At 36.4% G+C, this 25,581-nt stretch overlaps 1 protein-coding gene across 1 annotated transcript; it reads right to left on the bottom strand.

Moving 5' to 3' along the window:
- Positions 1-4,080: 4,080 nt before the first annotated feature.
- On the bottom strand, positions 4,081-16,180 carry LOC128662232 (uncharacterized). The gene is made up of 2 exons (XM_053716054.1): positions 15,901-16,180; positions 4,081-5,064 (listed from the first exon to the last, which is right to left on the bottom strand). Exons 1-2 carry the CDS (start codon positions 15,957-15,959, stop codon positions 4,260-4,262), a joined length of 864 nt encoding a protein of 287 aa, XP_053572029.1. The 5' UTR covers positions 15,960-16,180; the 3' UTR covers positions 4,081-4,259.
- Between the last annotated feature and the right edge of the window lie 9,401 nt (positions 16,181-25,581).

Here is a 25,581-nt window from a genome sequence, read left to right as displayed (position 1 = left end):
TTTGTAGTTTTAAATGATGTTCTGTTTGTATGCGTTCCTCATACAGGAGTGTGAGAGAATTTAGGTTGCATAAAATAATTAGTAAACTAGTAGTGTTTATATCAGATGAGATTGTTGAATATTAGGATCATGGTTGGAGAATTATAAACATTATAGATAGCAGCCATGCAGAAAAAAGCAACACAAGGTTCTTTTATTTTTTAGAAGTTCAAAGTGACACTGTAAAGAAATTCATTTATTTTTATTGACTGTTTTCTTTTTTTCCATTTTTGCTACAGGGCAGGCCTTAGCATAAGTTTTAGCATAACCCTTCAGGCCCTTGATGAAGTCTGGCAGGTTTTCACTTGCTTAGTATTCATGAAGTATCATTTAAAAGTGTATAGAGAAGTTGTAAATTATTCTCTGAGAAATATCAATGTATTTAGATTCTATTATATATCAACAATGTTTTGTTTGATTTTAAATGACATAGGATGAAAGTGACGTTTTATTTGGACATAATTGTGATTGTATTGCGGTGTGTACTCATCCTGTACTGTTTTTGTTTGCTTCCTAGACTCCCTGTGACTCGAGTGTTTGCTTGCCATGGGTATCCACTGGTTGCCTTGTCTACCCCATGAACAAACCATCAGATTTCCAGCATCTCCATGCGGAAGAACATTGGATAAGCACCCCTATTGCAAATGAACTGTTGGAGAATTGTATTATAGCAAAGTGGCAAGGTGCAGCACTCTCAAATGGACAAAGACTGTTTTTAAAGTGATCAGAGGCCACCTAGAGACAGTTGTGCTGTTACTGTGGAGAAGGAACTGTTGGGCATATTGGGGGGTGCTAGCAATGCAGGTGGAGAAATAAACGATGCAGCGTTGTTTGGGGGTAGATGGGAGGCTGGTTGGGTCTCTGTGCCGGTAGACCGGTAGTTTTGGGAAGGCTGGAAGATAGATGGAAGGTATTAGAGGGGCTGTACCTATATGCAGTGACAATTAGCCTATAAAAGTATATCACGACATAGGAATATTTTTCTCTTTAGTATTCTCACATAGAGTTCTGTTAACATAATATAAGGCTTTACTAATTTTCTATGCCTGTCTATTTTTATGTTATTCTGTTAGAATAAAAGGATGGTATGTTAGGGGTAATATGAACCTGACTGCAGCCATCTTGTTCCTTGCAGCCATCTTGTGATGATTAGCATCCATTTTGTAATGATTAGACTTTATTATAATGGGTTATTATGTAGGGCGAACTATGTGCATGTTATGGTAGTTTCTTTAGCTGTTCGGCCTTGTCAATGTACTTTGGCTATACGCCCAGAAGAAGATAATGTCAATAAGATGGTTCAGAAACCTTGTTGTCTCCGCAGATGTTAGCTTATTATGACTATGAGATTATTGTTATGAGCTGGTGAATTCCCAGAATCACACTGTGCTCTACTGTGTAAAACTGTGTAAGATGACGCGGTCCTAACGTGTCATCCCCTTAACCCTGTATGCTGTTACTGTACACTATAAGAAATGCTTGCACTGTTCAATAAACAGGATTGGCTTTAGATCATATTGCTGCGTGGTCTGAGTCATTCTAAGGGATCCTTATCAGATAATCTACATCTGCCTCAGGTGGTACACTGGGCCCGTGGCTTCGGCATGACCTGACACTTACCCCCCTGGGGAAACACCTAACAATTGTCATTGTTAATCAAGAGCATCTTACCAGAATGGCAAAATGTAATAATAGTTATGGGTCAATGCGGTTCGCTATTGGTCAAGTGATGACAGAAAGGTAAATTCAAGTTTAAAATATCAATTAGAGATTTATTAAACATAACCAATTAAAAATATATGTTGAAAATTAATAATTATATATTTTTTTTTTTAATTTTTAAATTTTAAATGTAGATCATATCGTAAACTAGCATACCGTGCGTACTCTACCTATACCATCGTGCATGGTGAAAAGCATTTGCAATGCTATTCCTGCACCGGATAATGTATATATTGGATTCCATTATGCAGATGATGATGAACCAGCTACTGAAATTATTCTTGATTAAAATTTTAATCAATAAATGACTAGAGTTATTGAAACATTTTTTCTATATCATCACTTTGAGAGTTATATAATGTTCAATGTTACATTTAAATTTTAGATATAGTACTTATTTTTTGTATTGTTTACATGTTGACATTTATCTTGTTTTTTTGTGGTCTAATTTATAATATATATAATCTTTTAATAAATATTTTTAGTATCATTGTTATTGGTCTTTGAATTTCTTATAGATAATCCATTAAGTTAATGATCACAACATAATTTGTTAATTATATATATATATATAAAAAAAACACAACTATCAATTTTTAAAGTTTTTTAATTATTCTATTTTTCTTTTTAATTTAATAATCCAAAGAAAGTAAAATATTAATGAAATAAACCCAAAAATTAAAATAAAAAAATATAAAATAATCTGAAAACAACATTTTAAAATTAAAAAAAATTATAATTCAAAAACAATATAAAAAATAAAAATATAGAAAACAAAAATTAGAATTTTTAAAACTATATATTTGAAAAATAAAATGACACAACAATTGTAATATTACTTAGAATTTCCAGCTAGTATATATGTTGGATACATTACTTTTTGAAGTAACGAGTACGATGCTTGTCTATTAATTCCTTTTTACAAGGCCTGGGCGTCGAAGCTATATTCGGAGGTAGTAGCACATTCTTTGATTGCCACGTATGGGCAAATGTGAGACATGTTCATCTCTTCATATACAGGCTTTATCATCCACTGTTTCTTGCTTTTGGGGAAGTAAGTGGTATACATTGGTTCACCCAAAGCACCACTTTTTTCTGTGGGACATTTAATTTTGGCTTGCACTCTGTTGGAATTGTAGTTGTTAGCTAGTGCATCCAATTTTGTCCTTGCCTCCATGGCATCCATACTGAAGTGTATCCTTTTTGGCCTGTATTTTAGAACAAAACTATGGAAGACTTCTAAACTGCCTGCATGACAAAATAGAGTAAGATGTGGCATATCTTTCTCCGTCTGTTCACTACATACTATTTGTTTCAGTTCATGGAAAGCTTCCAATTGTTGACTTAGCCATTTTCGTTCACGTTCTTCTTCGTCTCTCATAGTTTGATGGTTGCATTTCTTTTCTTCACCGTCCTCCATCCATGTATGAATGTTTAAGACGTGATATAAACAAGATTTCCATTGCTTTGACATAGACACCACATCTCCCTTGGATAACATACTAAAGGTCCACAGGTGATTAGTAATTGATGAAACCCATGGAGACAGTTGCAAACAAGTTTTTTTCTTTGAAATAGTATGCATTTTTTTCTTTAAGCTTTTTGCATAATGCCAAAATTCATACTGATGGTTTATATTCAGGTATTCCTTGCGTAAATTTTTTTTGATGCTGACATGCCTGTCTGTTGCAACAACGATGGAAAACACTCCTGAAGACATTAGTTTATTGACTGATCTTCGAAAAGCTTTTGCCTCCATTGCAACAGAAGAGGTAGCTTCCGAAACTTGTATGATTTCCAAATCTAGAATTTTTTTTTTACTTTTCCTCCATCATGGTATATGTGCAATATTTAGCCGAAAATCCAGGGCTGTCACATTGACCATCACCTGTTACTGTAATTGGTTTGCCCTTTATTGCACTGACATTTTTTTCAACTTCCTCTTGCCAGTATTTGTCTATTATTGGAAAAAGAAATGTTGTTTGGTAATTGTAAAAAGTTTGCTTGCTTAAAAAGCAAACACCAAAGAACTGAAACATCTCAGCTATCTTGTCAAACCGGTTTCCTGTAAACAGAAAAGATGAACATGCAAGTATATTACCAATTGGTTTGTTACCTACAGTAGGTTGGTTAACCCATAAAGTGCTGTTATGATTTGCTTTGCTCTCTCCAAACACAATTACAATAGTACCTACTAATCTTTTGTTAATTGACATCATTGGAGCGTTGCAACTGCTGTTGAATCTACAAGGAATTAATTTTGAAAGTTCATCTAAACTTTTTTCAAACACAATGAATTTTCTTTCGTAAACATAATCTTCATTGGTAGGTTCAACAATCATAGAAAATTTGTCCGCAGTCTCTTCAGTAGTTTCAGGAATGTAAGTATGATCCTTCGGATCTTCATCCATATTTTGGATCTGAGAGAGGTCAACACTCAAAACTGTTTGATCTATACCAGTCAGCTCTATTATTTCGTCTTCATTTGGTTTTCTGATTCAATCTGTCTGTGTGTAGCTTGATATCCTCTTTGGTGTTTCAAGAATCGCTACATTCAATGGATTTGTATTATCCATTTCTGTAATTGATTGTCTAGGTACTTCTATTTTAAATTGAACAGATTTTTGACCAGTTGAAAATAGTGACAGACTAGTATCTTCGGACACATCCCCCATAGGCCATGTGTACTTATCACTGCATTTTATCAGATTTTTAGTGTCGCTTGATTTGTTTTTTGTTTTGATAATTGTTGTCGTTTGAATATTAGCACTTACTATTTCAGTTGATTGGTCTTGTAATATTTTTTTCTCTGTATTAGTTGATACTTCAACTTTCTTAATATTCAGATTCTGTCCACATGCATGGCATACATGTATCCTTTCCCTTGTTTCAAAAACATATGGTGGGTAATTTGTAGATGTTGACGGATAGTTAGTGTTTTCAATAGAAACACTAGTTGGTTCAGTATTTGAAACTGATGTACCAGGTCGAAAAATTCTTGATGGAAAAATGGTTGGGATGGAGGTATCTGTTAAATACCTACTCACTCCATGAGTATAGTAGGAGTCAGGATGGAAGTGCAATGAGCACATTCTGTACCTTGTGGCCTTGTTTGTATCATAGACCAATTGTACCATAGTTTCTAACTCATCTGTATTGTATTGGTTGGTTTGTGTAAGCCAAAGACGGATTCTCTCATGTGTCTTTGGGAAAACATGAAGAGAAACTGCAGAATTAGAACGTCCTTTTTTGGTGGAGCTAAGGCATCCAATTACAATGCAGTCTTTCATTCTTATAATCCTCCTAATAAAATATACAAAAAATAAATTATAATAAATATTTCAAAATTTAAAATTGTTTGTTTCAATATAAATTGGTTGACCTAGTCACACATAAATTTGATGACCAGACTAACACTGAAGTATTTTATTACATAGCTCTAATTTGTTTATTTTTAAAAATAAATTTATTCTAATGTAAATTGATTTTTAAAATACAAATGATATGTTCTATCCTAACACTTTGTTACACTTTACTTTATTATATGCACATTCCTACATATAATATGGGCAAGTTTGGTTATAAAAAATTACAGTATAAAAATTTAAAACAAAAATAGAGAGCATTAAATTAAAAAAGGGTATTGAAAAGAAGTATTGAGTAAAGGAAGAAATTTTAAACATTGATGGACTGATTGTAGTCTGTTGTTGATTCATTTTATGGTACAAGTTCTATAAAATTTAAAATATATGTTCAATTTAATTTATGTTTATAAATATATAAAAAAATATCTAATCAATTAAAAATTGCACATAATGGAATAAAAAAATAAATTAAAATAATATAAAGACAGAAATAAAGTGAGAGAAATAGAGAAAGTGAGAGATAGAGAGAGAGAAACTGAGAGAGATAAAGTGAGATATAGAAAATGAAATAGAGAGATATTGAGAGAGATAGAGACAATGATAGATAGAGAGAGAAAGTTTGTGTGTGAGAGAGAGAGAAAGTAAGTGAGAGAGAGTGAGAGAGAGAAAATGATAGAGAGAGAGAAAGATAACGTGAGAGAGAGAGAAAATGAGAGATAGAGAGAGAGAGAGTGTGTGAGAGAAAGAGATAAAGTGAGAGAGAGAAATAAAGTCAGAGACATAGAGACAGTGAGAGATAGAGAGAGAGAAAGTGAGAGAGAGAGAGAGAGAGAGAGAGAGAGAGAGAGAGAGAGAGAGAGAGAGAGAGAGAGAGAGAGAGAGAGAGAGAGAAAGTGAGTGCGAGATAGAGAGAAAGTGAGTGAGTGAGAGAGAGAAAGTGAGAGGGAGAGATAGAGAGAGAGAGATAAAGTGAGAGAGAGAGAAAGTAAGAGAGAGAAAATGAGAGAGAGAAAATGCGAGAGAGAGATAGTGAGTGTGATAGAGACAGTGAGAGATAGAGAGAGATATATATAAAGTGTGAGATAGAGAGAGAGAGATAAAGTGAGAGAGAGAGAAATTGAGAGAGAGAAAGTGAGAGAGAGAGAGAGAGAGAAAATGAGAGAGAAAGAGAGCGAAAATGAGAGAGAGAGAGAGAGAGAGAGAGAGAGAGAGAGAGAGAGAGAGAGAGAGAGAGAGAGAGAAAATGAGAGAGAAAGAGAGCGAAAATGAGAGAGAGAACGAGAAAAATTTAGAGCGAGAGAGAGAAAATGACAGAGAGATAAATAGAAAAATTGAGAGGGAGAGAAAATGAGAGAGCGAAAGAGCAATAAAAAGTAAGATAGAGATAGAGAGTGAGAGAGAGAGCAAAATAAAGTTAAAGAAATAGAGACAGTGAGAGATAGAGAGAGAGAGGGAAAGTGAGACAGAGAGAGAGAGAGAGAGAGAGAGAGAAAGTGAGAGAGAGGGAGAGAGAGAAAGCGAGAGAGATAAAGTGATAGAGAGAAAGTGAGAGAGAGAGAGAGATAGTGAGAGAGATATAGACCATGGGGGGTAGTTATCAACGCGTCTACTTTTCCTGCCTTCGCCGGCCCAATACGCCCGCCTAAGCTCGCCTCACATCGCCGCCACGGACCTGCAAAAATTTGCCTAATTTATCAAAAAAGCTGTCAAAAAGCCGCGCACCAAGTACGGGGCGATGAGCAGCGGACTGTGAGAGTTATCACTCATCCGATCTCGCTGCTCTTCTGCTTTTTTTACAGCTTTCTTGCTAGCCTGTCACTAAGCACCCACACTAACTACACTGTTCTACCCCCTATACCGGCACCCCCGGAGCCTCCCGCAACTAAATAAAGTTACTAACCCCTAAACCGCCGCTCCTAGACCCCGCCGCAACTCTTATAAATATATTAACCCCTAAACCGCCACTCCCGGACACCACCGCAAACTACATTATACCTATTAACCCCTATCCTGCCCCCTCTATACCGTCGCCCTCTATAATAAAGTTCTTAACCCCTATCCTGCTGATCCCGCACCTCGCCGCAACTAAATAGTTTAACCCCTAAACCGCCGCTCCCTGACCCCGCCGCAACTACAGGGAGTGCAGAATTATTAGGCAAATGAGTATTTTGACCACATCATACTCTTTATGCATGTTGTCTTACTCCAAGCTGTATAGGCTCGAAAGCCTACTACCAATTAAGCATATTAGGTGATGTGCATCTCTGTAATGAGAAGGGGTGTGGTCTAATGACATCAACACCCTATATCAGGTATAGCGCTGCGGAATCTGTTGGCGCTCTACAAATAACCGATAATAAATAAATAAATAATATCAGGTGTGCATAATTATTAGGCAACTTCCTTTCCTTTGGCAAAATGGGTCAAAAGAAGGACTTGACAGGCTCAGAAAAGTCAAAAATAGTGAGATATCTTGCAGAGGGATGCAGCACTCTTAAAATTGCAAAGCTTCTGAAGCGTGATCATCGAACAATCAAGCGTTTCATTCAAAATAGTCAACAGGGTCGCAAGAAGCGTGTGGAAAAACCAAGGCGCAAAATAACTGCCCATGAACTGAGAAAAGTCAAGCGTGCAGCTGCCAAGATGCCACTTGCCACCAGTTTGGCCATATTTCAGAGCTGCAACATCACTGGAGTGCCCAAAAGCACAAGGTGTGCAATACTCAGAGACATGGCCAAGGTAAGAAAGGCTGAAAGACGACCACCACTGAACAAGACACACAAGCTGAAACGTCAAGACTGGGCCAAGAAATATCTCAAGACTGATTTTTCTAAGGTTTTATGGACTAATGAAATGAGAGTGAGTCTTGATGGGCCAGATGGATGGGCCCATGGCTGGATTGGTAAAGGGCAGAGAGCTCCAGTCCGACTCAGACGCCAGCAAGGTGGAGGTGGAGTACTGGTTTGGGCTGGTATCATCAAAGATGAGCTTGTGGGGCCTTTTCGGGTTGAGGATGGAGTCAAGCTCAACTCCCAGTCCTACTGCCAGTTTCTGGAAGACACCTTCTTCAAGCAGTGGTACAGGAAGAAGTCTGCATCCTTCAAGAAAAACATGATTTTCATGCAGGACAATGCTCCATCACACGCGTCCAAATACTCCACAACGTGGCTGGCAAGAAAGGGTATAAAAGAAGAAAATCTAATGACATGGCCTCCTTGTTCACCTGATCTGAACCCCATTGAGAAAATGTGAGATTTACAAGGAGGGAAAACAGTACACCTCTCTGAACAGTGTCTGGGAGGCTGTGGTTGCTGCTGCACGCAATGTTGATGGTGAACAGATCAAAACACTGACAGAATCCATGGATGGCAGGCTTTTGAGTGTCCTTGCAAAGAAAGGTGGCTATATTGGTCACTGATTTGTTTTTGTTTTGTTTTTGAATGTCAGAAATGTATATTTGTGAATGTTGAGATGTTATATTGGTTTCACTGGTAAAAAAAAATAATTGAAATGGGTATATATTTGTTTTTTGTTAAGTTGCCTAATAATTATGCACAGTAATAGTCACCTGCACACACAGATATCCCCCTAAAATAGCTATAACTAAAAACAAACTAAAAACTACTTCCAAAACTATTCAGCTTTGATATTAATGAGTTTTTTGGGTTCATTGAGAACATGGTTGTTGTTCAATAATAAAATTAATCCTCAAAAATACAACTTGCCTAATAATTCTGCACTCCCTGTATAATATATGTATTAACCCCTAAACTGCCGCTCCCGGACCCCGCCACAACCTATATTAAATTTATTAACCCCTATCCTGCCCCCCCTACACCGTCGCCACTGTAATAAAATTATTAACCCCTAAACCTAAGTCTAACACTAACCCTAACACCCCCTAACTTAAATATTAATTAAATAAATCTAAATAATATTTCTATTATGAACTAAATTAATCCTATTTAAAACTAAATACTTACCTTTAAAATAAACCCTAATATAGCTACAATATAAATAATAATTATATTGTAGCTATGTTAGGATTTATTTTTATTTTACTGGCAAATTTCAATTTATTTTAACTAGGTACAATAGCTATTAAATAGTTTTTAACTATTTAATAGCTTACCTAGCTAAAATAAAGAGAAATTAACCTGTAAAATAAAAACTAACCTAAGTTACAATTACACCTAACACTGCACTATACTTTAATAAATTATTCCTATTTAAAACTAAATACTTACCTGTAAAATAAACTCTAAGGCCTAGATTTGGAGTTTGGCGTTAGCCGTGAAAACCAGCGTTAGAGGCTCCTAACGCTGGTTTTAGGCTACCGCCGGTATTTGGAGTCAGTGATTTGTTCCGATCAGCCAATAGAATGCGAGCTCAATCTGATAGGCTGATTGGATCAGCCAATCGGATTGAACTTGATTCTGATTGGCTGATTCCATCAGCCAATCAGAAAATTCCTACCTTAATTCCGATTGGCTGATAGAATCCTATCAGCCAATCGGAATTCGAGGGACGCCATCTTGGATGACGTCCCTTAAAGGAACAGTCATTCGTCGTTCAGTCGTCGGGCCGGATGGATGTTCCGCGCTGGAGGTCTTCAGGATCCTGCCGCTTCGCTCCGGATAGAAGACCATAGAAGATGCCGCCTGGATGAAGACTTCAATCGGATGGAAGATCCTCTTCTGCCCCGCTTGGATGAAGACTTTGACCGGATCATGGACCTCTTCAGCCCCCCGCTTGGGCTTGGATCAGGACATCGGAGGAGCTCTTCAGGACGGATCGGTGAACCTGGATGGTGAAGACAAGGTAGGAAGATCTTCAGGGGCTTAGTGTTAGGTTTATTTAAGGGGGGTTTGGGTTAGATTAGGGGTATGTGGGTGGTGGGTTGTAATGTTGGGGGGGGGTATTGTATGTTTTTTTTTACAGGAAAAAGAGCTGAAATTCTTGGGGCATGCCCCGCAAAGGGCCCTGTTCAGGGCTGGTAAGGTAAAAGAGCTTTTACCTTTTTTAATTTAGAATAGGGTAGGGAATTTTTTATTTTGGGGGGCTTTGTTATTTTATTAGGGGGCTTAGAGTAGGTGTAATTAGTTTAAAATTGTTGTAATATTTTTCTTATGTTTGTAAATATTTTTTTATTTTTTGTAACTTAGTTCTTTTTTATTTTTTGTACTTTAGCTAGTTTATTTAATTGTATTTATTTGTAGGAATTGTGTTTAATTAATTTATTGATAGTGTAGTGTTAGGTTAATTGTAGGTAATTGTAGGTAGTTTATTTAATTAATTTATTGATAGGGTAGTGTTAGGTTTAATTATATCTTAGGTTAGGATTTATTTTACAGGTAAATTTGTTATTATTTTAACTAGGTAACTATTAAATAGTTCTTAACTATTTAATAGCTATTGTACCTGGTTAAAATAATTACAAAGTTGCCTGTAAAATAAATATAAATCCTAAAATAGCTATAATATAAATATAATTTATATTGTAGCTATATTAGGATTTATTTTACAGGTAAGTATTTAGCTTTAAATAGGAATAATTTATTTAATAAGAGTTAATTAATTTCGTTAGATGTAAATTATATTTAAGTTAGGGGGGTGTTAGTGTTAGGGTTAGACTTAGCTTTAGGGGTTAATCCATTTATTATAGTAGCGATGAGCTCCGGTCGTCAGATTAGGGGTTAATAATTGAAGTTAGGTGTCGGCGATGTTAGGGAGGGCAGATTAGGGGTTAATACTATTTATGATAGGGTTAGTGAGGCGGGTTAGGGGTTAATAACTTTATTATAGTAGCGGTGCGGTCCGCTCGGCAGATTAGGGGTTAATAAGTGTAGGCAGGTGTCGGCGACGTTGTGGGGGGCAGATTAGGGGTTAATAAATATAATATAGGGGTCGGCGATGTTAGGGCAGCAGATTAGGGGTACATAGGGATAACGTAGGTTGCGGCGGTTTACGGAGCGGCAGATTAGGGGTTAAAAAAAATATGCAGGGGTCAGCGATAGCGGGAGCGGCAGATTAGGGGTTAATAAGTGTAAGGTTAGGGGTGTTTAGACTCGGGGTACATGTTAGAGTGTTAGGTGCAGACGTAGGAAGTGTTTCCCCATAGGAAACAATGGGGCTGCGTTAGGAGCTGAACGCGGCTTTTTTGCAGGTGTTTTTTTTCAGCTCAAAACAGCCCCATTGTTTCCTATGGGGATATCGTGCATGAGCACGTTTTTGAGGCTGGCCGCGTCCGAAAGCAACTCTGGTATCGAGAGTTGCATTTGCGGTAAAAATGCTCTACGCTCCTTTTTTGGAGCCTAACGCAGCATTTGTTTGAACTCTCGATACCAGAGTTAAATTTATGGTGCGGCCAGAAAAAAGCCTGCGGAGCGTTAACAGCCCATCTACCGCCAAACTCCAAATCTAGGCCTAAGATAGCTACAATATAATTAATAATTACATTGTAGCTATTTTAGGATTTATATTTATTTTACAGGTAACTTTGTATTTATTTTAGCTAGTTAGAATAGTTATTAAATAGTTATTAACTATTTAATAACTACCTAGCTAAAAGAAATACAAAATTACCTGTAAAATAAATCCTAACCTTAGTTACAATTAAACCTAACACTACACTATCATTAAATTAATTAAATAAATTAACTACAAATCACTACAATTAAATACAATTACATAAACTAACTAAAGTACAAAAAATAAAAAAGCTAAGTTACAAAAAATAAAAAAAATAAGTTACAAACATTTAAAAAATATTACAACAATTTTAAGCTACTTACACCTAATCTAAGCCCCCTAATAAAATAACAAAGCCCCCCAAAATAAAAAAAATGCCCTACATTATTCTAAATTAAAAAAGTTTAAAGCTCTTTTACCTTACCAGCCCTTAAAAGGGCCTTTCGTGGGGCATGCCCCAAAGAATTCAGCTCTTTTGTCTGTAAAAGAAAAATACAACCCCCCCAACATTAAAACCTACCACCCACATACCCCTAATCTAACCCAAACCCCTCTTAAAAAAACCTAACACTACCCCCCTGAAGATCATCCTACCTTGAGTCGTCTTCACTCAGCCGAGCAGCAATGGAACCGAAGAGGAGATCCGGAGCGGCAGTAGTGATCCTCCAAGGGGCGCTGAAGAAATCTTCCATCCGATGAAGTGATCCTCCAGGCGGTGCTGAAGAGGTCTTCGATCCGATAGAAGTCATCATCCAGGCGGCGTCTTCAATCTTCATCCAACCCAGAGCGGAGCCATCTTCAGAAGAGCCTATCGTAATTAAGGTAGGAAAAATCTGATTGGCTGATTGAATCAGCCAATCAGATTGAAGTTCAATCCGATTGGCTGATTCAATCAGCCAATCAGATTTTTCCTACCTTAATTCCGATTGGCTGATATAATCCTATCAGCCAATCGGAATTGAAGGGACGCCATCTTGGATGACGTCCCTTAAAGGAGCCTTCATTCGTCGGTAGTCCGTCGGGCCAGCAGGATGTTCCGCGTCGGAGGTCTGCAAGATGGATCCTGAAGAAGAAGATTGAAGACCCTGCTTGGAAGATGACATCGTCCGGATGGAAGACTTCTTCAGCGCCGCTTGGAGGATCACTTCATCGGATGGAAGACTTCTTCAGCGCCGCTTGGAGGATCACTTCATCGGATGGAAGATTTCTTCAGCGCCCCTTGGAGGATAACTTCTGCCGCTCCAGATCTCCTCTTCGATTCCATTGCTGCTCGGTTGAGTGAAGACGACTAAAGGTAGGATTATCTTCAGGGGGGTAGTGTTAGTTTTTTTTAAGGGGGGTTGGGGTTAGATTAGGGGTATGTGGGTGGTGGGTTTTAATGTTGGGGGGGTTGTATTTTTCTTTTACAGGCAAAAGAGCTGAATTCTTTGGGCCATGCCCTTTTAAGGACTGGTAAGGTAAAAGAGCTTTGAACTTTTTTAATTTAGAATAGGGTAGGGCATTTTTTTATTTTGGGGGGCTTTGTTATTTTATTAGGGGGCTTAGATTAGGTGTAAGTAGCTTAAAATTGTTGTAATATTTTTTAAATGTTTGTAACTTATTTTTTTATTTTTGTAACTTAGCTTTTTTTATTTTTTGTACTTTAGTTAGTTTATGTAATTGTATTTAATTGTAGTTATTTGTAGTTAATTTATTTAATTAATGTAATGATAGTGTAGTGTTAGGTTTAATTGTAACTTAGGTTAGGATTTATTTTACAGCTAATTTTGTATTTCTTTTAGCTAGGTAGTTATTAAATAGTTAATAACTATTTAATAACTATTCTAACTAGCTAAAAAAAATACAAAGTTACCTGTAAAATAAATATAAATCATAAGATAGCTACAATGTAATTATTAATTATATTGTAGCTATCTTAGGGTTTATTTTACAGGTAAGTATTTAGTTTTAAATAGGAATAATTTATTAAAGAATAGTGTAGTGTTAGGTGTAATTGTAACTTAGGTTAGTTTTTATTTTACAGGTTAATTTCTCTTTATTTTAGCTAGGTAAGCTATTAAATAGTTAATAACTATTTAATAGCTATTGTACCTAGTTAAAATAAATTGAAATTTGCCTGTAAAATAAAAATAAATCCTAACATAGCTACAATATAATTATTATTTATATTGTAGCTATATTAGGGTTTATTTAAAAGGTAAGTATTTAGTTTTAAATAGGATTAATTTAGTTCATAATATAAATATTATTTAGATTTATTTAATTAATATTTAAGTTAGGGGCTGTTAGGGTTAGTGTTAGACTTAGGTTTAGGGGTTAATAATTTTATTACAGTGGCGGCGGTGTAGTGGGGGCAGGATAGGGGTTAATAAATTTATTACAGTGGCGACGGTGTATGGGGGCAGGATAGGGGTTAATAATTTTAATATAGGTTGCGGCGGGGTCCGGGAGCGGCGGTTTAGGGGTTAATACATATATTATAGTTGCGGCAGGGTCAGAGAGCGGCGGTTTAGGGGTTAACATGTTTATTATAGCTTGCGGTGGGCTCCGGGAGCGGCGGTTTAGAGGGTAAACACTTTTTTTTAGTGCGGCGGTGTAGGGGGGACAGATTAGTGGTGTTTAGACTCGGGGTACATGTTAGGGTGTTAGGTGCAGACATCTCCCATAGGAATCAATGGGATGTCGGGCAGCAGCGAACATGAACTTTCGCTATGGTCAGACTCCCATTGATTCCTATGGGATCCGCCGCCTCCAGGGCGGTGGATTGAAAACCAGGTACGCTGGGCCGTAAAAGTGCAGAGCGTACCAGCTAGTTTTTTGATAACTAGCAAAAGTAGTCAGATTGTGCCACACTTGTTTCCGGAACATCTGGAGTGACGTAAGAATCGATCTGTGTCAGACTGAGTCCGGCGGATTGAAGCTTACGTCACAAAATTCTACTTTTGCCGGTATCTAGGGCTTGATAACTTAGGCAAATCAGCCTCGCCACAAATACTCTGCGGAATTCCAGCGTATTTGAGGTTGACGGCTTGATAACTACCCCCCAGTGAGATATATATATATATATATAGAGAGAGAGAGAGAGAGAGAGAGAGAGAGAGAGAGAGAGAGAGAGAAAGTGAGAGCGAGATAGAGAAATAGAGAGATAGAGAGAGTAAGTGAGAGAGAAAAAGATAGAGAATAATAGAAATTGAGAGAGATAGAGAAAGAGAGAGAGATAAATTGAAAGTTATAGAGTGAGAGAGATAAACTGAGATAGAGAGAGAAAGTGAGAGAGAAAAAGTGAGAGAGAGAGTAAGAAATTAAAAAAAGAGAGAGAGAGAGAAATTAAGAAATATAGAGAGAAAATGAAAAGAGAGAGAGTGAAAAGAGAGAGCGAAAAAGGCAGAGAGAGAAATCAAGAGAGAGATAGTGAGAGAGTATCATAACATTAAAATAATTTTTGCATCACTGCACCTTTAATAAATACTAACTTAATAATAACACTATATATATTATATTTATTAACCCCTAATCTGCTGCCCCCAACGTCGCCGCCACCTACCTACAATTATTAACCCCTAATCTGCCGAACGGACCTCACCGCTACTATAATAAAGTTATTAACCCCTAATCCGCCTCACTCCCGCCTCAAAAAACCTATAATAAATAGTATTAACCCCTAATCTGCCCTCCCTAACATATTTATTTTAACCAGGTACAATAGCTATTAAATAGTTAATAACTATTTAATAGCTACCTAGTTAAAATAATTACAAAATTACCTGTAAAATAAATCCTAACCTAAGTTACAATTAAACCTAACACTACACTATCAATAAATTAATTACATACAAATACCTACAATTATCTACAATTAAACCTAACACTACACTATCAATAAATTAATTACATACAAATACCTACAAATAAATACAATTAAATAAACTAACTAAAGTACAAAAAATAAAAAAAGAACTAAGTTACAAAAAATAAAAAAATAATTTACAAACATTATAAAAATATTACAACAATTTTAAGCTAATTACACCTACTCTAAGCCCCCTAATAAAATAAAAAAGCCCCCCAAAATAAAAAAAAATGCCCTACCCTATTCTAAAATAAAAATTGAAAAGCTCTTTTACCTTACCAGCCCTTAAAAGGGCCTTTTGCGGGGCATGCCCCAAAGAATTCTGCTCTTTTGCCTGTAAAAAAAAACATACAATACCCCCCCCAACATTAAAACCCACCACCCACATACCCCTAATCTAACCCAAACCCCCCTTAAATAAACCTAACACTAAGCCCCTGAAGATCTCCCTACCTTGTCTTCACCACGCTGGGTATCACTGATCCGTCCAGAAGAGGGTCCGAAGTCTTCATCCAAGCCCAAGCGGGGGCTGAAGAGGTCCATCATCCGGATGAAGTCTTGATCCAAGCGGGGGCTGAAGAGGTCCATCATCCGGCTGAAGTCTTGATCCAAGCGGGGGCTGAAGAGGTCCATTATTCGGCTGAAGTCTTGATCCAAGCGGGAGCTGAAGAGGTCCATCATCCTATTTGTATGTAATTAACTTATTGATAGTGTAGTGTTAGGTTTAATTGTAACAGGTTAGGATTTATTTTACAGGTAATTTTGTAATTATTTTAACTAGCTAGCTATTAAATAGTCATTAACTATTTAATAGCTATTGTACCTGGTTAAAATAAATACAAAGTTGCCTGTAAAATAAATATTAATCCTAAAATAGCTACAATATAATTATTATTTATATTGTAGCTATATTAAGGTTTATTTTACAGGTAAGTATTTAGCTTTAAATAGGAATAATTTCTTTAATAAGAAATAATTTATTTCGTTAGATAAAAATTATATTTAATTTAGGGGGGTGTTAGTGTTAGACTTAGCTTTAGGGGTTAATACATTTATTATAGTAGAGGTGAGGTCCGGTCGGCAGATTAGGGGTTAATACTTGAAGTTAGGTGTCGGTGATGTTAGGGAGGGCAGATTAGGGGTTAATACTATTTATTATAGGGTTTTTGAGGCGGGAGTGAGGCGGATTAGAGGTTAATAACTTTATTATAGTAGTGGTGAGGTCCGGTAGGCAGATTATGGGTTAATAAGTGTAGGTAGGTGGCGGCAACGTTGGGGGCGGCAGATTAGGGGTTAATAAATATAATATAGGGATCGGCGGTGTTAGGGGCAGCAGATTAGGGGTACATAGGGATAATGTAGGTTGCGGCGGTGTACGGAGCGGCAGATTAGGGGTTAATAATAATATGCAGGGGTCAGCGATAGCGGGTCGGCAGATTAGGAGTTAATAAGTGTAAGGTTAGGGGTGTTTAGACTCGGGGTTCATGTTAGGGTGTTAGGTGCAGACATAGGAAGTGTTTCCCCATAGGAAACAATGGGGCTGCGTTAGGAGCTGAACGCTGCTTTTTTGCAGGTGTTAGGTTTTTTTTTCAGCTCAAATGGCCCCATTGTTTTCTAATAGTTGGGGGAATCATGCACGAGCACGTTTTTAAAGCTGGCCGCGTCCGTAAGCACCGCTGGTATTTAGAGTTGAAGTGGCGGTAAATTATGCTATACGCTCCCTTTTTGGAGCCTAACGCAGCCCTTCTGTGAACTCTAAATACCAGCGGTATTTAAAAGGTGCGGGGGGAAAAAGCATGCGTAGCTAACGCACCCCTTTGGCCGCAGAACTCTAAATCTAGGCGATATTATTTGTTATTAGCAAATAGATAAGGTTCATTTCTAAATCGATTTCTCTTTGTAATATTTGATAACAATTTGCAGACTTTAGCGATATATATAAAAATGTAAATTGACTTGCAAACTTTGAGCAAACATTTTAAATCATGAAAAAAAATCTTTTAAATATACATTTCAATTGAGAAGTGTGATCGGTATTAGCTGCTATATAAAAAAGATGGAATTCACAAACTGAGCTTATAATATAAAGCGTTGTATAAAATAATATATTTACTATTATTGATCAAATAAATTTTTACACAGCAAGATTCATGATAAAAACAATTATAAATATATGCAAACAGTTGTGTTATACAAGTAAGAGATGTGCTTGAATTCTCATACTTACAATTATTTTGCGGCAAAGACAGATCGATAATCGCACTGCTAGTCTTGAGAGTGACAAATATAGTATTGAATGAATTTCGTAACTCATTCAATACTATGTTGCAGAGTATTGGCGCATGCGCTGCAGAGGGCGATGATCGGGATTAACGCATGCGCAAAGGTGAGAGTGAAGTTAGGATGCGCATGCGCCGTTGTTAGATGCTCGATGTGCACGACCTTAGTAGACACGTATAGAGCGGGTGGGACCGCTCTATACTTCACTGTCTAAGAAAGCCGTAAATGATGAATGGGAGGAGAATCGCAAGGCAACGAGCATAAAAATATAGGTATATAAATAATGTAAAAAATAAATTTATTGATAAAAAACTTAGCGACTGGGTTTAAGACTGGAAAAGGATTCTAAATATCATTTTTTAATGCCCAAACTTTACCTTCACTTTAAGTCTCCCACTATGGCTTATTGGTAAATTTTGCTGACTTGAAGGTTGAGAGTTCAATTCCAGCTATGGCTATGTGTTCTTCACACAAACATTTAAATTTGATATTTGTTACAGTATCAAACCAAATTTGTAAAAAAGTTAAAAACAAATGTACAGTGTTGTATGACGCCTATATTACATATACAGGTCCTACATTCACATAATGCCTACATAAATACTGAAAGATCATAATCATTGTTTAACCCTTTTGGTACTACTGTTCCTAATTTGTTGATTCACCAAACCAGCCTTTATTTCAAAAGCCTTTCTCTATTCATGCTATTCCTGGGGGGCTGTACACGTACTATTATCTGCCACCTCAGTTAGCTAATTTGGTGACCCTGTTCTAAGAAATGACTGGAGAGGGGGCCTCACGATTGTTGCATCTGATGTTAGATCGGTGCTGGCTCATTCTATCCCTGACTTTACGTGTCGTCTCCCCTATGTAAACAAGGGAGCATGGACACTTAATTAAATAAACCACATATGTAGTCTTACATGTGTAATAACCATTAATCCTAAACGTCTTTCCTTCATGTGGGTGATAGCAATGTTCTCCCTTTTATAATGGAATTATAGCTCATGCAATTAAGGCAGGGATAGCTACCTGCTTTCTTAGTAGTAAGATAAGTTTGCCTTTTATTTTTACTGGGGCCTATGTCTGTCTTTACCAAATGGTCCCTCAGATTCTTTACTCTTCTATGAGCCATCAGAGGGGGAGATTTGAATATTTCAATACCCTCATTACATTTACTCAATATGTGCCAGTGTTTGCGAATAATCCCTGAGATCTGATTACTCATTGGATTATATTGGGACACAAAAAAACATCCTCTCTCTTGCCCTTTAGGTTTACCTCTCGGTGCATGTTTTTTTAGTATCTCTTCCTTATGTTGGGATACTAAGGTCTCTGGGTACCCTCTCTCCACAAATTTTATGGACAGAAATGTCACTGTTTCCTCAATGTAATCAACAGTGAATTCCAACCCTGCCATAGAAGTAGTTAACTCATAGACAAACTCAAAAGGGATCCACTGTCACCCTACCATATGACCATATGCCAAAAATGTCATCTATGTACCGCCACCATATGGTACCATATTTGACAAAATTTTTATTCTCATAGATTACCTTTTCCTCTAATTCATTCATGAAGAGATTGGCATATGATGGGGTGATATTGGATCCCATGGCCGTAGACCTTGTTTGTACATACCAGTCTTCCTGAAAGATAAAGAAATTCTAATATAGTATTAGACTGAGTAACTCTCAAATAAACCCCCCTTGTGGAGTCTCATGCTTGATGGAAGTGTATAGACTCTTAACGTCCATAGTAAATAAAATAAATTTGTCACTTGGTAACTCTAAAGAATTGGCCTTACCAATAAAATGTCCAGTATCTTTGACATATGAGGACATTTTAACTACTTCTGGTTGAAGTATTTAGTCTATGTATTTGGAGATATAGTGTATACTGATTCAACACAAGACACAATGGGTCTACTGGGGGGGAACCGGATTTTGGAACCGTGTAGTATATGGGAGTGCATGGTGTATTGTTATAGGTATTTAGATATATATTTTTTTAATCAATGATACCCCTATCTCTTGCCCTTTTCAAAATAGAGGTGGATTACTGTCTAATTTTTTATACGTTTTTTTATCTTGAAGCTGTTCAAGTATTTCGCCTATATAATATGATTTATCCATTACCACAAGGGCCCCTCCCTTATCCGCCCCCTTTAATACAATCTCAGATTTCTGTTTAAGGCTGGTAAGAGCTTGCATATCTGCTTTTGAAAAATGACTGTTTTTCCCCATGGTCCTTCTATTTATAAGACCACGGTTCTCCTATTCTTTTAGTTTTTTAATATCATTATCCATAATCTACTAGTTGGACAAAAGTGTGCATACTATTGTTATTAATCGTAGGGTTAAACATACTTTTTTTCTTAAGACCTAACAATTGCAATGAGAATTTATAATTTTCAAATGCTTTACTATGTTACTGCTTTCAACATTGGAATATCCTGCATTAGTAACATTGCTAAACCACAATTTCAATTTAATATTCCTGTAAAACCTCTGTTGGTCTTTGTCCAATTAAAAAAAAATCTGTATAATTTAGAGGACAAAATTAAAGTGCCTTATTCAGGAGATCCCGTTCATTAGGAGTTAGTTCATATTGGGAAATATTTACAACATTATCATTTAACGTTACTTTACTTTACGTTGCTTTTCTGATATTTGTTCTTCCTGTTGGATCATCTTATCTTTTGTTCCTTGCCGGTTCCTATGTTTCCGGCCCCCTCGGCAGTATTTGCCTCGCTGCTCTGCTCCAAAGGGGAAAGAGAACATCCGAGGTATTGGATTTGTTCATTGTGTCCTACTGACATGCCTGCTGGTGATTGGGCTTTCACCTATCTCTCCAGCCAAAGTGATTCCAGTTTCCATAGTTACCCATGCGCCACTTGTAAACCTTGCCTTGTTTTTAGCCATCCTCATCTTTTGTGAACTTGGTACATTTTCTTTGTTTGATTTCTTGCTATTGTAAATTGATTTGTTCCTCTATATTCTTTTCCAATTGCTCAAATTCTTCCAGAGTCATCGATTTAGACAACTCTTTTTTGTCTCCCTTGATCTTTTCCTCCTGCAGCTCCATTTCTTTCAGCAGTGTCTCAACCGTCAGCACCATGATATCGTAAGAGCACTTGTTAAGGATTGCATCAAATTTGTCACAGCAATCTTGGTTATCCTTTAGCAATGTAGGACAAGTGCTCATACGTAATCCCCTCAGGATCCTCCTTACCCGGTAATATTCGGATGCTGTAGCTAATGGGGGAGTAGGCAGTCTCCCTTTGTCTTCACGTGCACCGATATATTGTTTTAGTGCTGTATTCATTTAACTCTTTAAAGAAAGAATGGCCAACCACAGATGTTCCATTAGGGAGGCGATCAAAAATGGAGAGTCAGACCTACCAGTGGCCTGTTACTTTGCTACTCACAGATACAATCTGTTAAGTCTTCGGACAATAGTGATTGATCACATTCCTTCCCAAAGAAGAGGTGGGGACCGTGCTAGAATGTTACTCCAACTGGAGTCCAGATGGATTTATATGTTGGATACAGTGACCCCTAAGGGACTTAATGTAAAATTGGATTTTGATCCTTTCAGAAGTTTGTGCATCTAGCATCAAAATAGACACTAGCAGTCTGACTTTTAATGTATCATTATCTACACATCAAAACCCTCTGGTGACACATGCAATATCCTATTGTGTGCAATTTGGGAACTATTGTTTTTAATCTCTATTATATCTCATTCAAATTGGGTTATACCCCCACTGTGAGTAACTTTATCAAATGTGCATCAAATATGGATGATTCACTAATGAAAATTATGTCTCATTCCTACATAACACAGAAGTTTTAACATATAACATGAGCTGAATGAATGTGGCTACACATGATGAGATGGACAACTTGCTTCGTATAACAGAGTGACAACAAGATGACCCACTAAGCTAATGTGGGGCACATACATGGAGATTAGTTTCCCACAGGGGAGGATGTATCAGGATATATCCAGTTGTGTGTATCATCTGACCGCTGATTGTCCTAATACTGACAGATCATCCTAAAATGTGTTATTGATGCTGACAGCATATGGGCCTGCTCATTTAGCGGCTGAGTAAATATGCTAATTAGCCATGCGGTTCTTCAATCTAATCAACCATTGGCTTGGCTGACCACTGACGATATCCAATGGAAATCAAATGAGACACCCACCCTGAAGTGCGGCGTGTTTTTCATATTGTGCACGCAGCGCATCTTCCAGTAACGTGTTTGTGGACAGGTGCTTCTAATCAATTGCTCACATAGGTAGGGGTATATAAGGTTGAATGCTTTCAATTTTAAACAGACTTCCTTTGGGACATCATGTTGGTGATGTTTCTACTCTAAGAACTGGGGACATTTGATAAAGATGCCAGTTGGGCATCGAACCGTCATGCTTTCTCCCTCTTTATATCGTTTTGATAAATAAGTAATTTTTTATGGAAATCCAGAGTGCATTCTTTTATTGCAATACCGCATATTTTAATTATAGACTTTGCACCCTGGCTGCTGCTATTTGAGTTGGATACTGGGAGTGCAGATCATTTTGGAAACCTATATATATATATATATAAATATATATATATATATGTGTTGCGGGTAAAGTAAGAAATTTAATAATCCTAGCATTACACTGACATTACCCAAGCGGCTGTGGTAGCATGATAAATCTTCTCAGAGTGTATCGAATCACTGCATCAAACATATATACAATGCACTGTAATTCACACATCTTCACTATCTTTTTTGCCTCCGATTGGGAGGTTCACTTGGGGTGGATGCCAAAGGATTGGCGGGGTGCCTTCCTTGAACCCCCCAGGCAGAGGCAAAAAAAAAATAGTGTAGATGGGGGAATAACATTACATCTGGCTTTACCCACAGCCACTAAATGTCAGGTTTACCCGGGTAATCCAAGGAATTACCTGGCTTTCTGACTACCCGTAGCCTCTCAGATGGCTCACTTTTTTGTATTCTGTTTTTGTTATTAAAGGGATAGGGAAGTCAAAATTAAACTTGCATGATTCAGATAGAGCGTGTCATTTTAAGACCCTTAAAATCACTTCTATTTTCAAATGTGCTTTGTTCTCTTATTATCCCTTGTTAAAAATGAATATGCACATATCATACACTAGTGGGAGCTGCTGCTAATTGGTGCCTGCACATATTTGTCTCTTGTGATTGGCTAAATAGATATTTTCAGCTACCTGTCAGTAGTGCAATGTTGTCCCTTAAGCAATAGATAACAAGAGAATAAAGCAAATTTGATAATAGAAAAAAATTGGAAAGTTGTTTAAAATTGTCTGTTCTATCTGAATCATAAAAGAAAATGTTGGGGTTTACTATCCCTTTAACACTGATAACTAATATTATTGCTAGAAAATGAAAACACAAATTTAAAGGCAGAAATTTGTTTTTGTTTTTTTTTTAAATAAAGCTTTATTTGTACATGATTTATATTGTTGTCTGGTTTGTGTTTTTCATTGGTTTTTATTATTGAAATGTACTAAACAGATCTTAGAACTACAAATTTCACTGGAACTTGGAACTTGAATATAGCTTGTCGTCTATCCGGAACATTTATAAACATTTTAGCCTCGTACTGGCAAATCAGGAGTTCTAACAAGTAAAGTATTACTTGTGGTATCTATACAATGTTACATGTAATCTGGGTTATTTGTCCCCAGCATATTTAAAATCACTTCTTTTTTCAAATGTTTCAAATTGGCCTCTTGGTATCCATTGTTGAAAATGAATATGCAAATATCCTAATCTAGTGGGAGCTAGCTGGTGATTGGTACCTGCACACATTGTTCTCTTGTGATTGGCTAACTAGATGTGTTCATCTAGCTGTCTGTAGTTCAATACTGTTCCTTCAGCAAAGGATAACAAGAGAGTGAAGCATATTTGATAATAAAAGAACATTTTAAAGTTGTTTAAAAATGTATGTTATATCCAAATCGTGAAATAAATATTTGGAGTTTCCTGTCCCTTTAAGGATTTGCAGGTGCATACAACCATAATAAAATAAATATTTTTTTAAAAATCTGATGCTGTATTTAGGGGAAAAAAGTCTCAGTAGTTTAGCACCTTGCGCTGAGCATGGATATATTGATAATTCTCAGTAGCGTACAGTCAGCGTAAGCCGTTAGGTGGTCTAAAGCCAAGTCCGTTTTTAAAGTCAAATGGAATAAAGAATTACACAGGTATTTAAAAAAGAGGTGGCAAAGCCAACTGGAAAAACCAAACAATGTCAAATTTGCTTATGGGGACAAAATTACTATACCAATTAAACAGGTAGACAAATAAACTCAGATCAATAAGTCAAATAGTTAATGAAACCTATATATTTATTTATAGGGAACGATCTCTCAAGATGCGATAAAATGTAAGAATACAATATATCATAAAATAGTACTAGTATAAGGATAAAATAAAAATAATGTACACGGATAAAAATCTAATAAAAGGTCCATACTGGGATCAGCCCAAAAGGACAATTATAAGACAGGAAGAATACAATATATTCTAGAAGAGTTCCTATAAAATATATCATCAGCGAATAAAGGAAATATACAATTCGGATAATGTGTCAAAACACCTCAATTAAATGACAGTTAATGTGAACTATGCAAAATATTACAAATCAGAAAAAAATACAGAAATAATAATATAGAAAATAATAATGATATAAATAAAGAATCGATAAGGGGTTACCTTGGGTATAATTAGCCCAATATAGATATAAGTAGTGAAGGTCTGAGGATCTAAGTGTGTCTAAGGAGCTAAAGGGCTATGGATCATATAGCCAATAAATATACAGAATATTATACTCAATGAAAAAACAGTGAAATAAATAAGTGTTAATTAAAAGCAGTGGGAAAATGTGTGAATGGTGTTGAACACAATAGTGTATGATATATAGCACTAAACCAATAAACAAAATGACCAATATAACAAATTGGCTTATGGCCACTAAACGAGTGCCGGCACACTTAAAAAATAAAAAAATAAAACAACTAAAAAAAGAGATCTCTAAAAATTAGTAAGTATAAACGTCCATGGGCCAACACTTGTGGTCCTAATGATATTTAACGAATTAGAACCATAAGTGTTGGCCCATGGACGTTTATACTTACTAATTTTTAGAGATCTCTTTTTTTAGTTGTTTTAGTTTTTAAGTGTGCCGGCACTCTTTTAGTGGCCTTAAGCCAATTTGTTATATTGGTCATTTTGTTGATTGGTTTAGTGCTATACATCATACATTATTGTGTTCAACGCCATTCACACATTTTTATCACAGTATTGTCGTCGTATTATGTTTTTGTATTTTTTGTGATTCTTGTGTTTTTATGCATATTAATTTTTTAATTTCTTTGCACCCATTTTCCCACTGCTAATAATTAACACTTATTTATTTCGCTGTTTTTTCATTGAGTATAATATTCTGTATATTTATTGGCTATATGATCCATAGCCCTTTAGCTCCTTAGACACACTTAGATCCTCAGACCTTCACTACTTATGTCTATATTGGTCTAATTATACCCAAGCTAACCCCGTATCGATTCTTTATTTATATCATTATTATTTTCTATATTATTATTTCTGTATTTTTTTCTGATTTTTAATATTTTGCATAATTCACATTTTTCAACCTTTTTTTTCTCTATTGATTTCTATGGGGAATGCAAACATGCGAGCATGCAATCATTTAAGTTAGGATTTTTGTGCTATTCGGAGTTCCCGCTTGCGCAAAATATGTTTTTTAAAATTGTAACATGAACGCAACACGACTAGCGTAAAAAGCTTAATT

The sequence above is a fragment of the Bombina bombina genome, chromosome 6, assembly GCF_027579735.1.
Source record: "Bombina bombina isolate aBomBom1 chromosome 6, aBomBom1.pri, whole genome shotgun sequence".
Classification (NCBI taxonomy): domain Eukaryota; kingdom Metazoa; phylum Chordata; class Amphibia; order Anura; family Bombinatoridae; genus Bombina; species Bombina bombina.
Note: the sequence above shows the minus strand (reverse complement) of the source record. Positions and strands in the feature narration are given on the sequence as shown.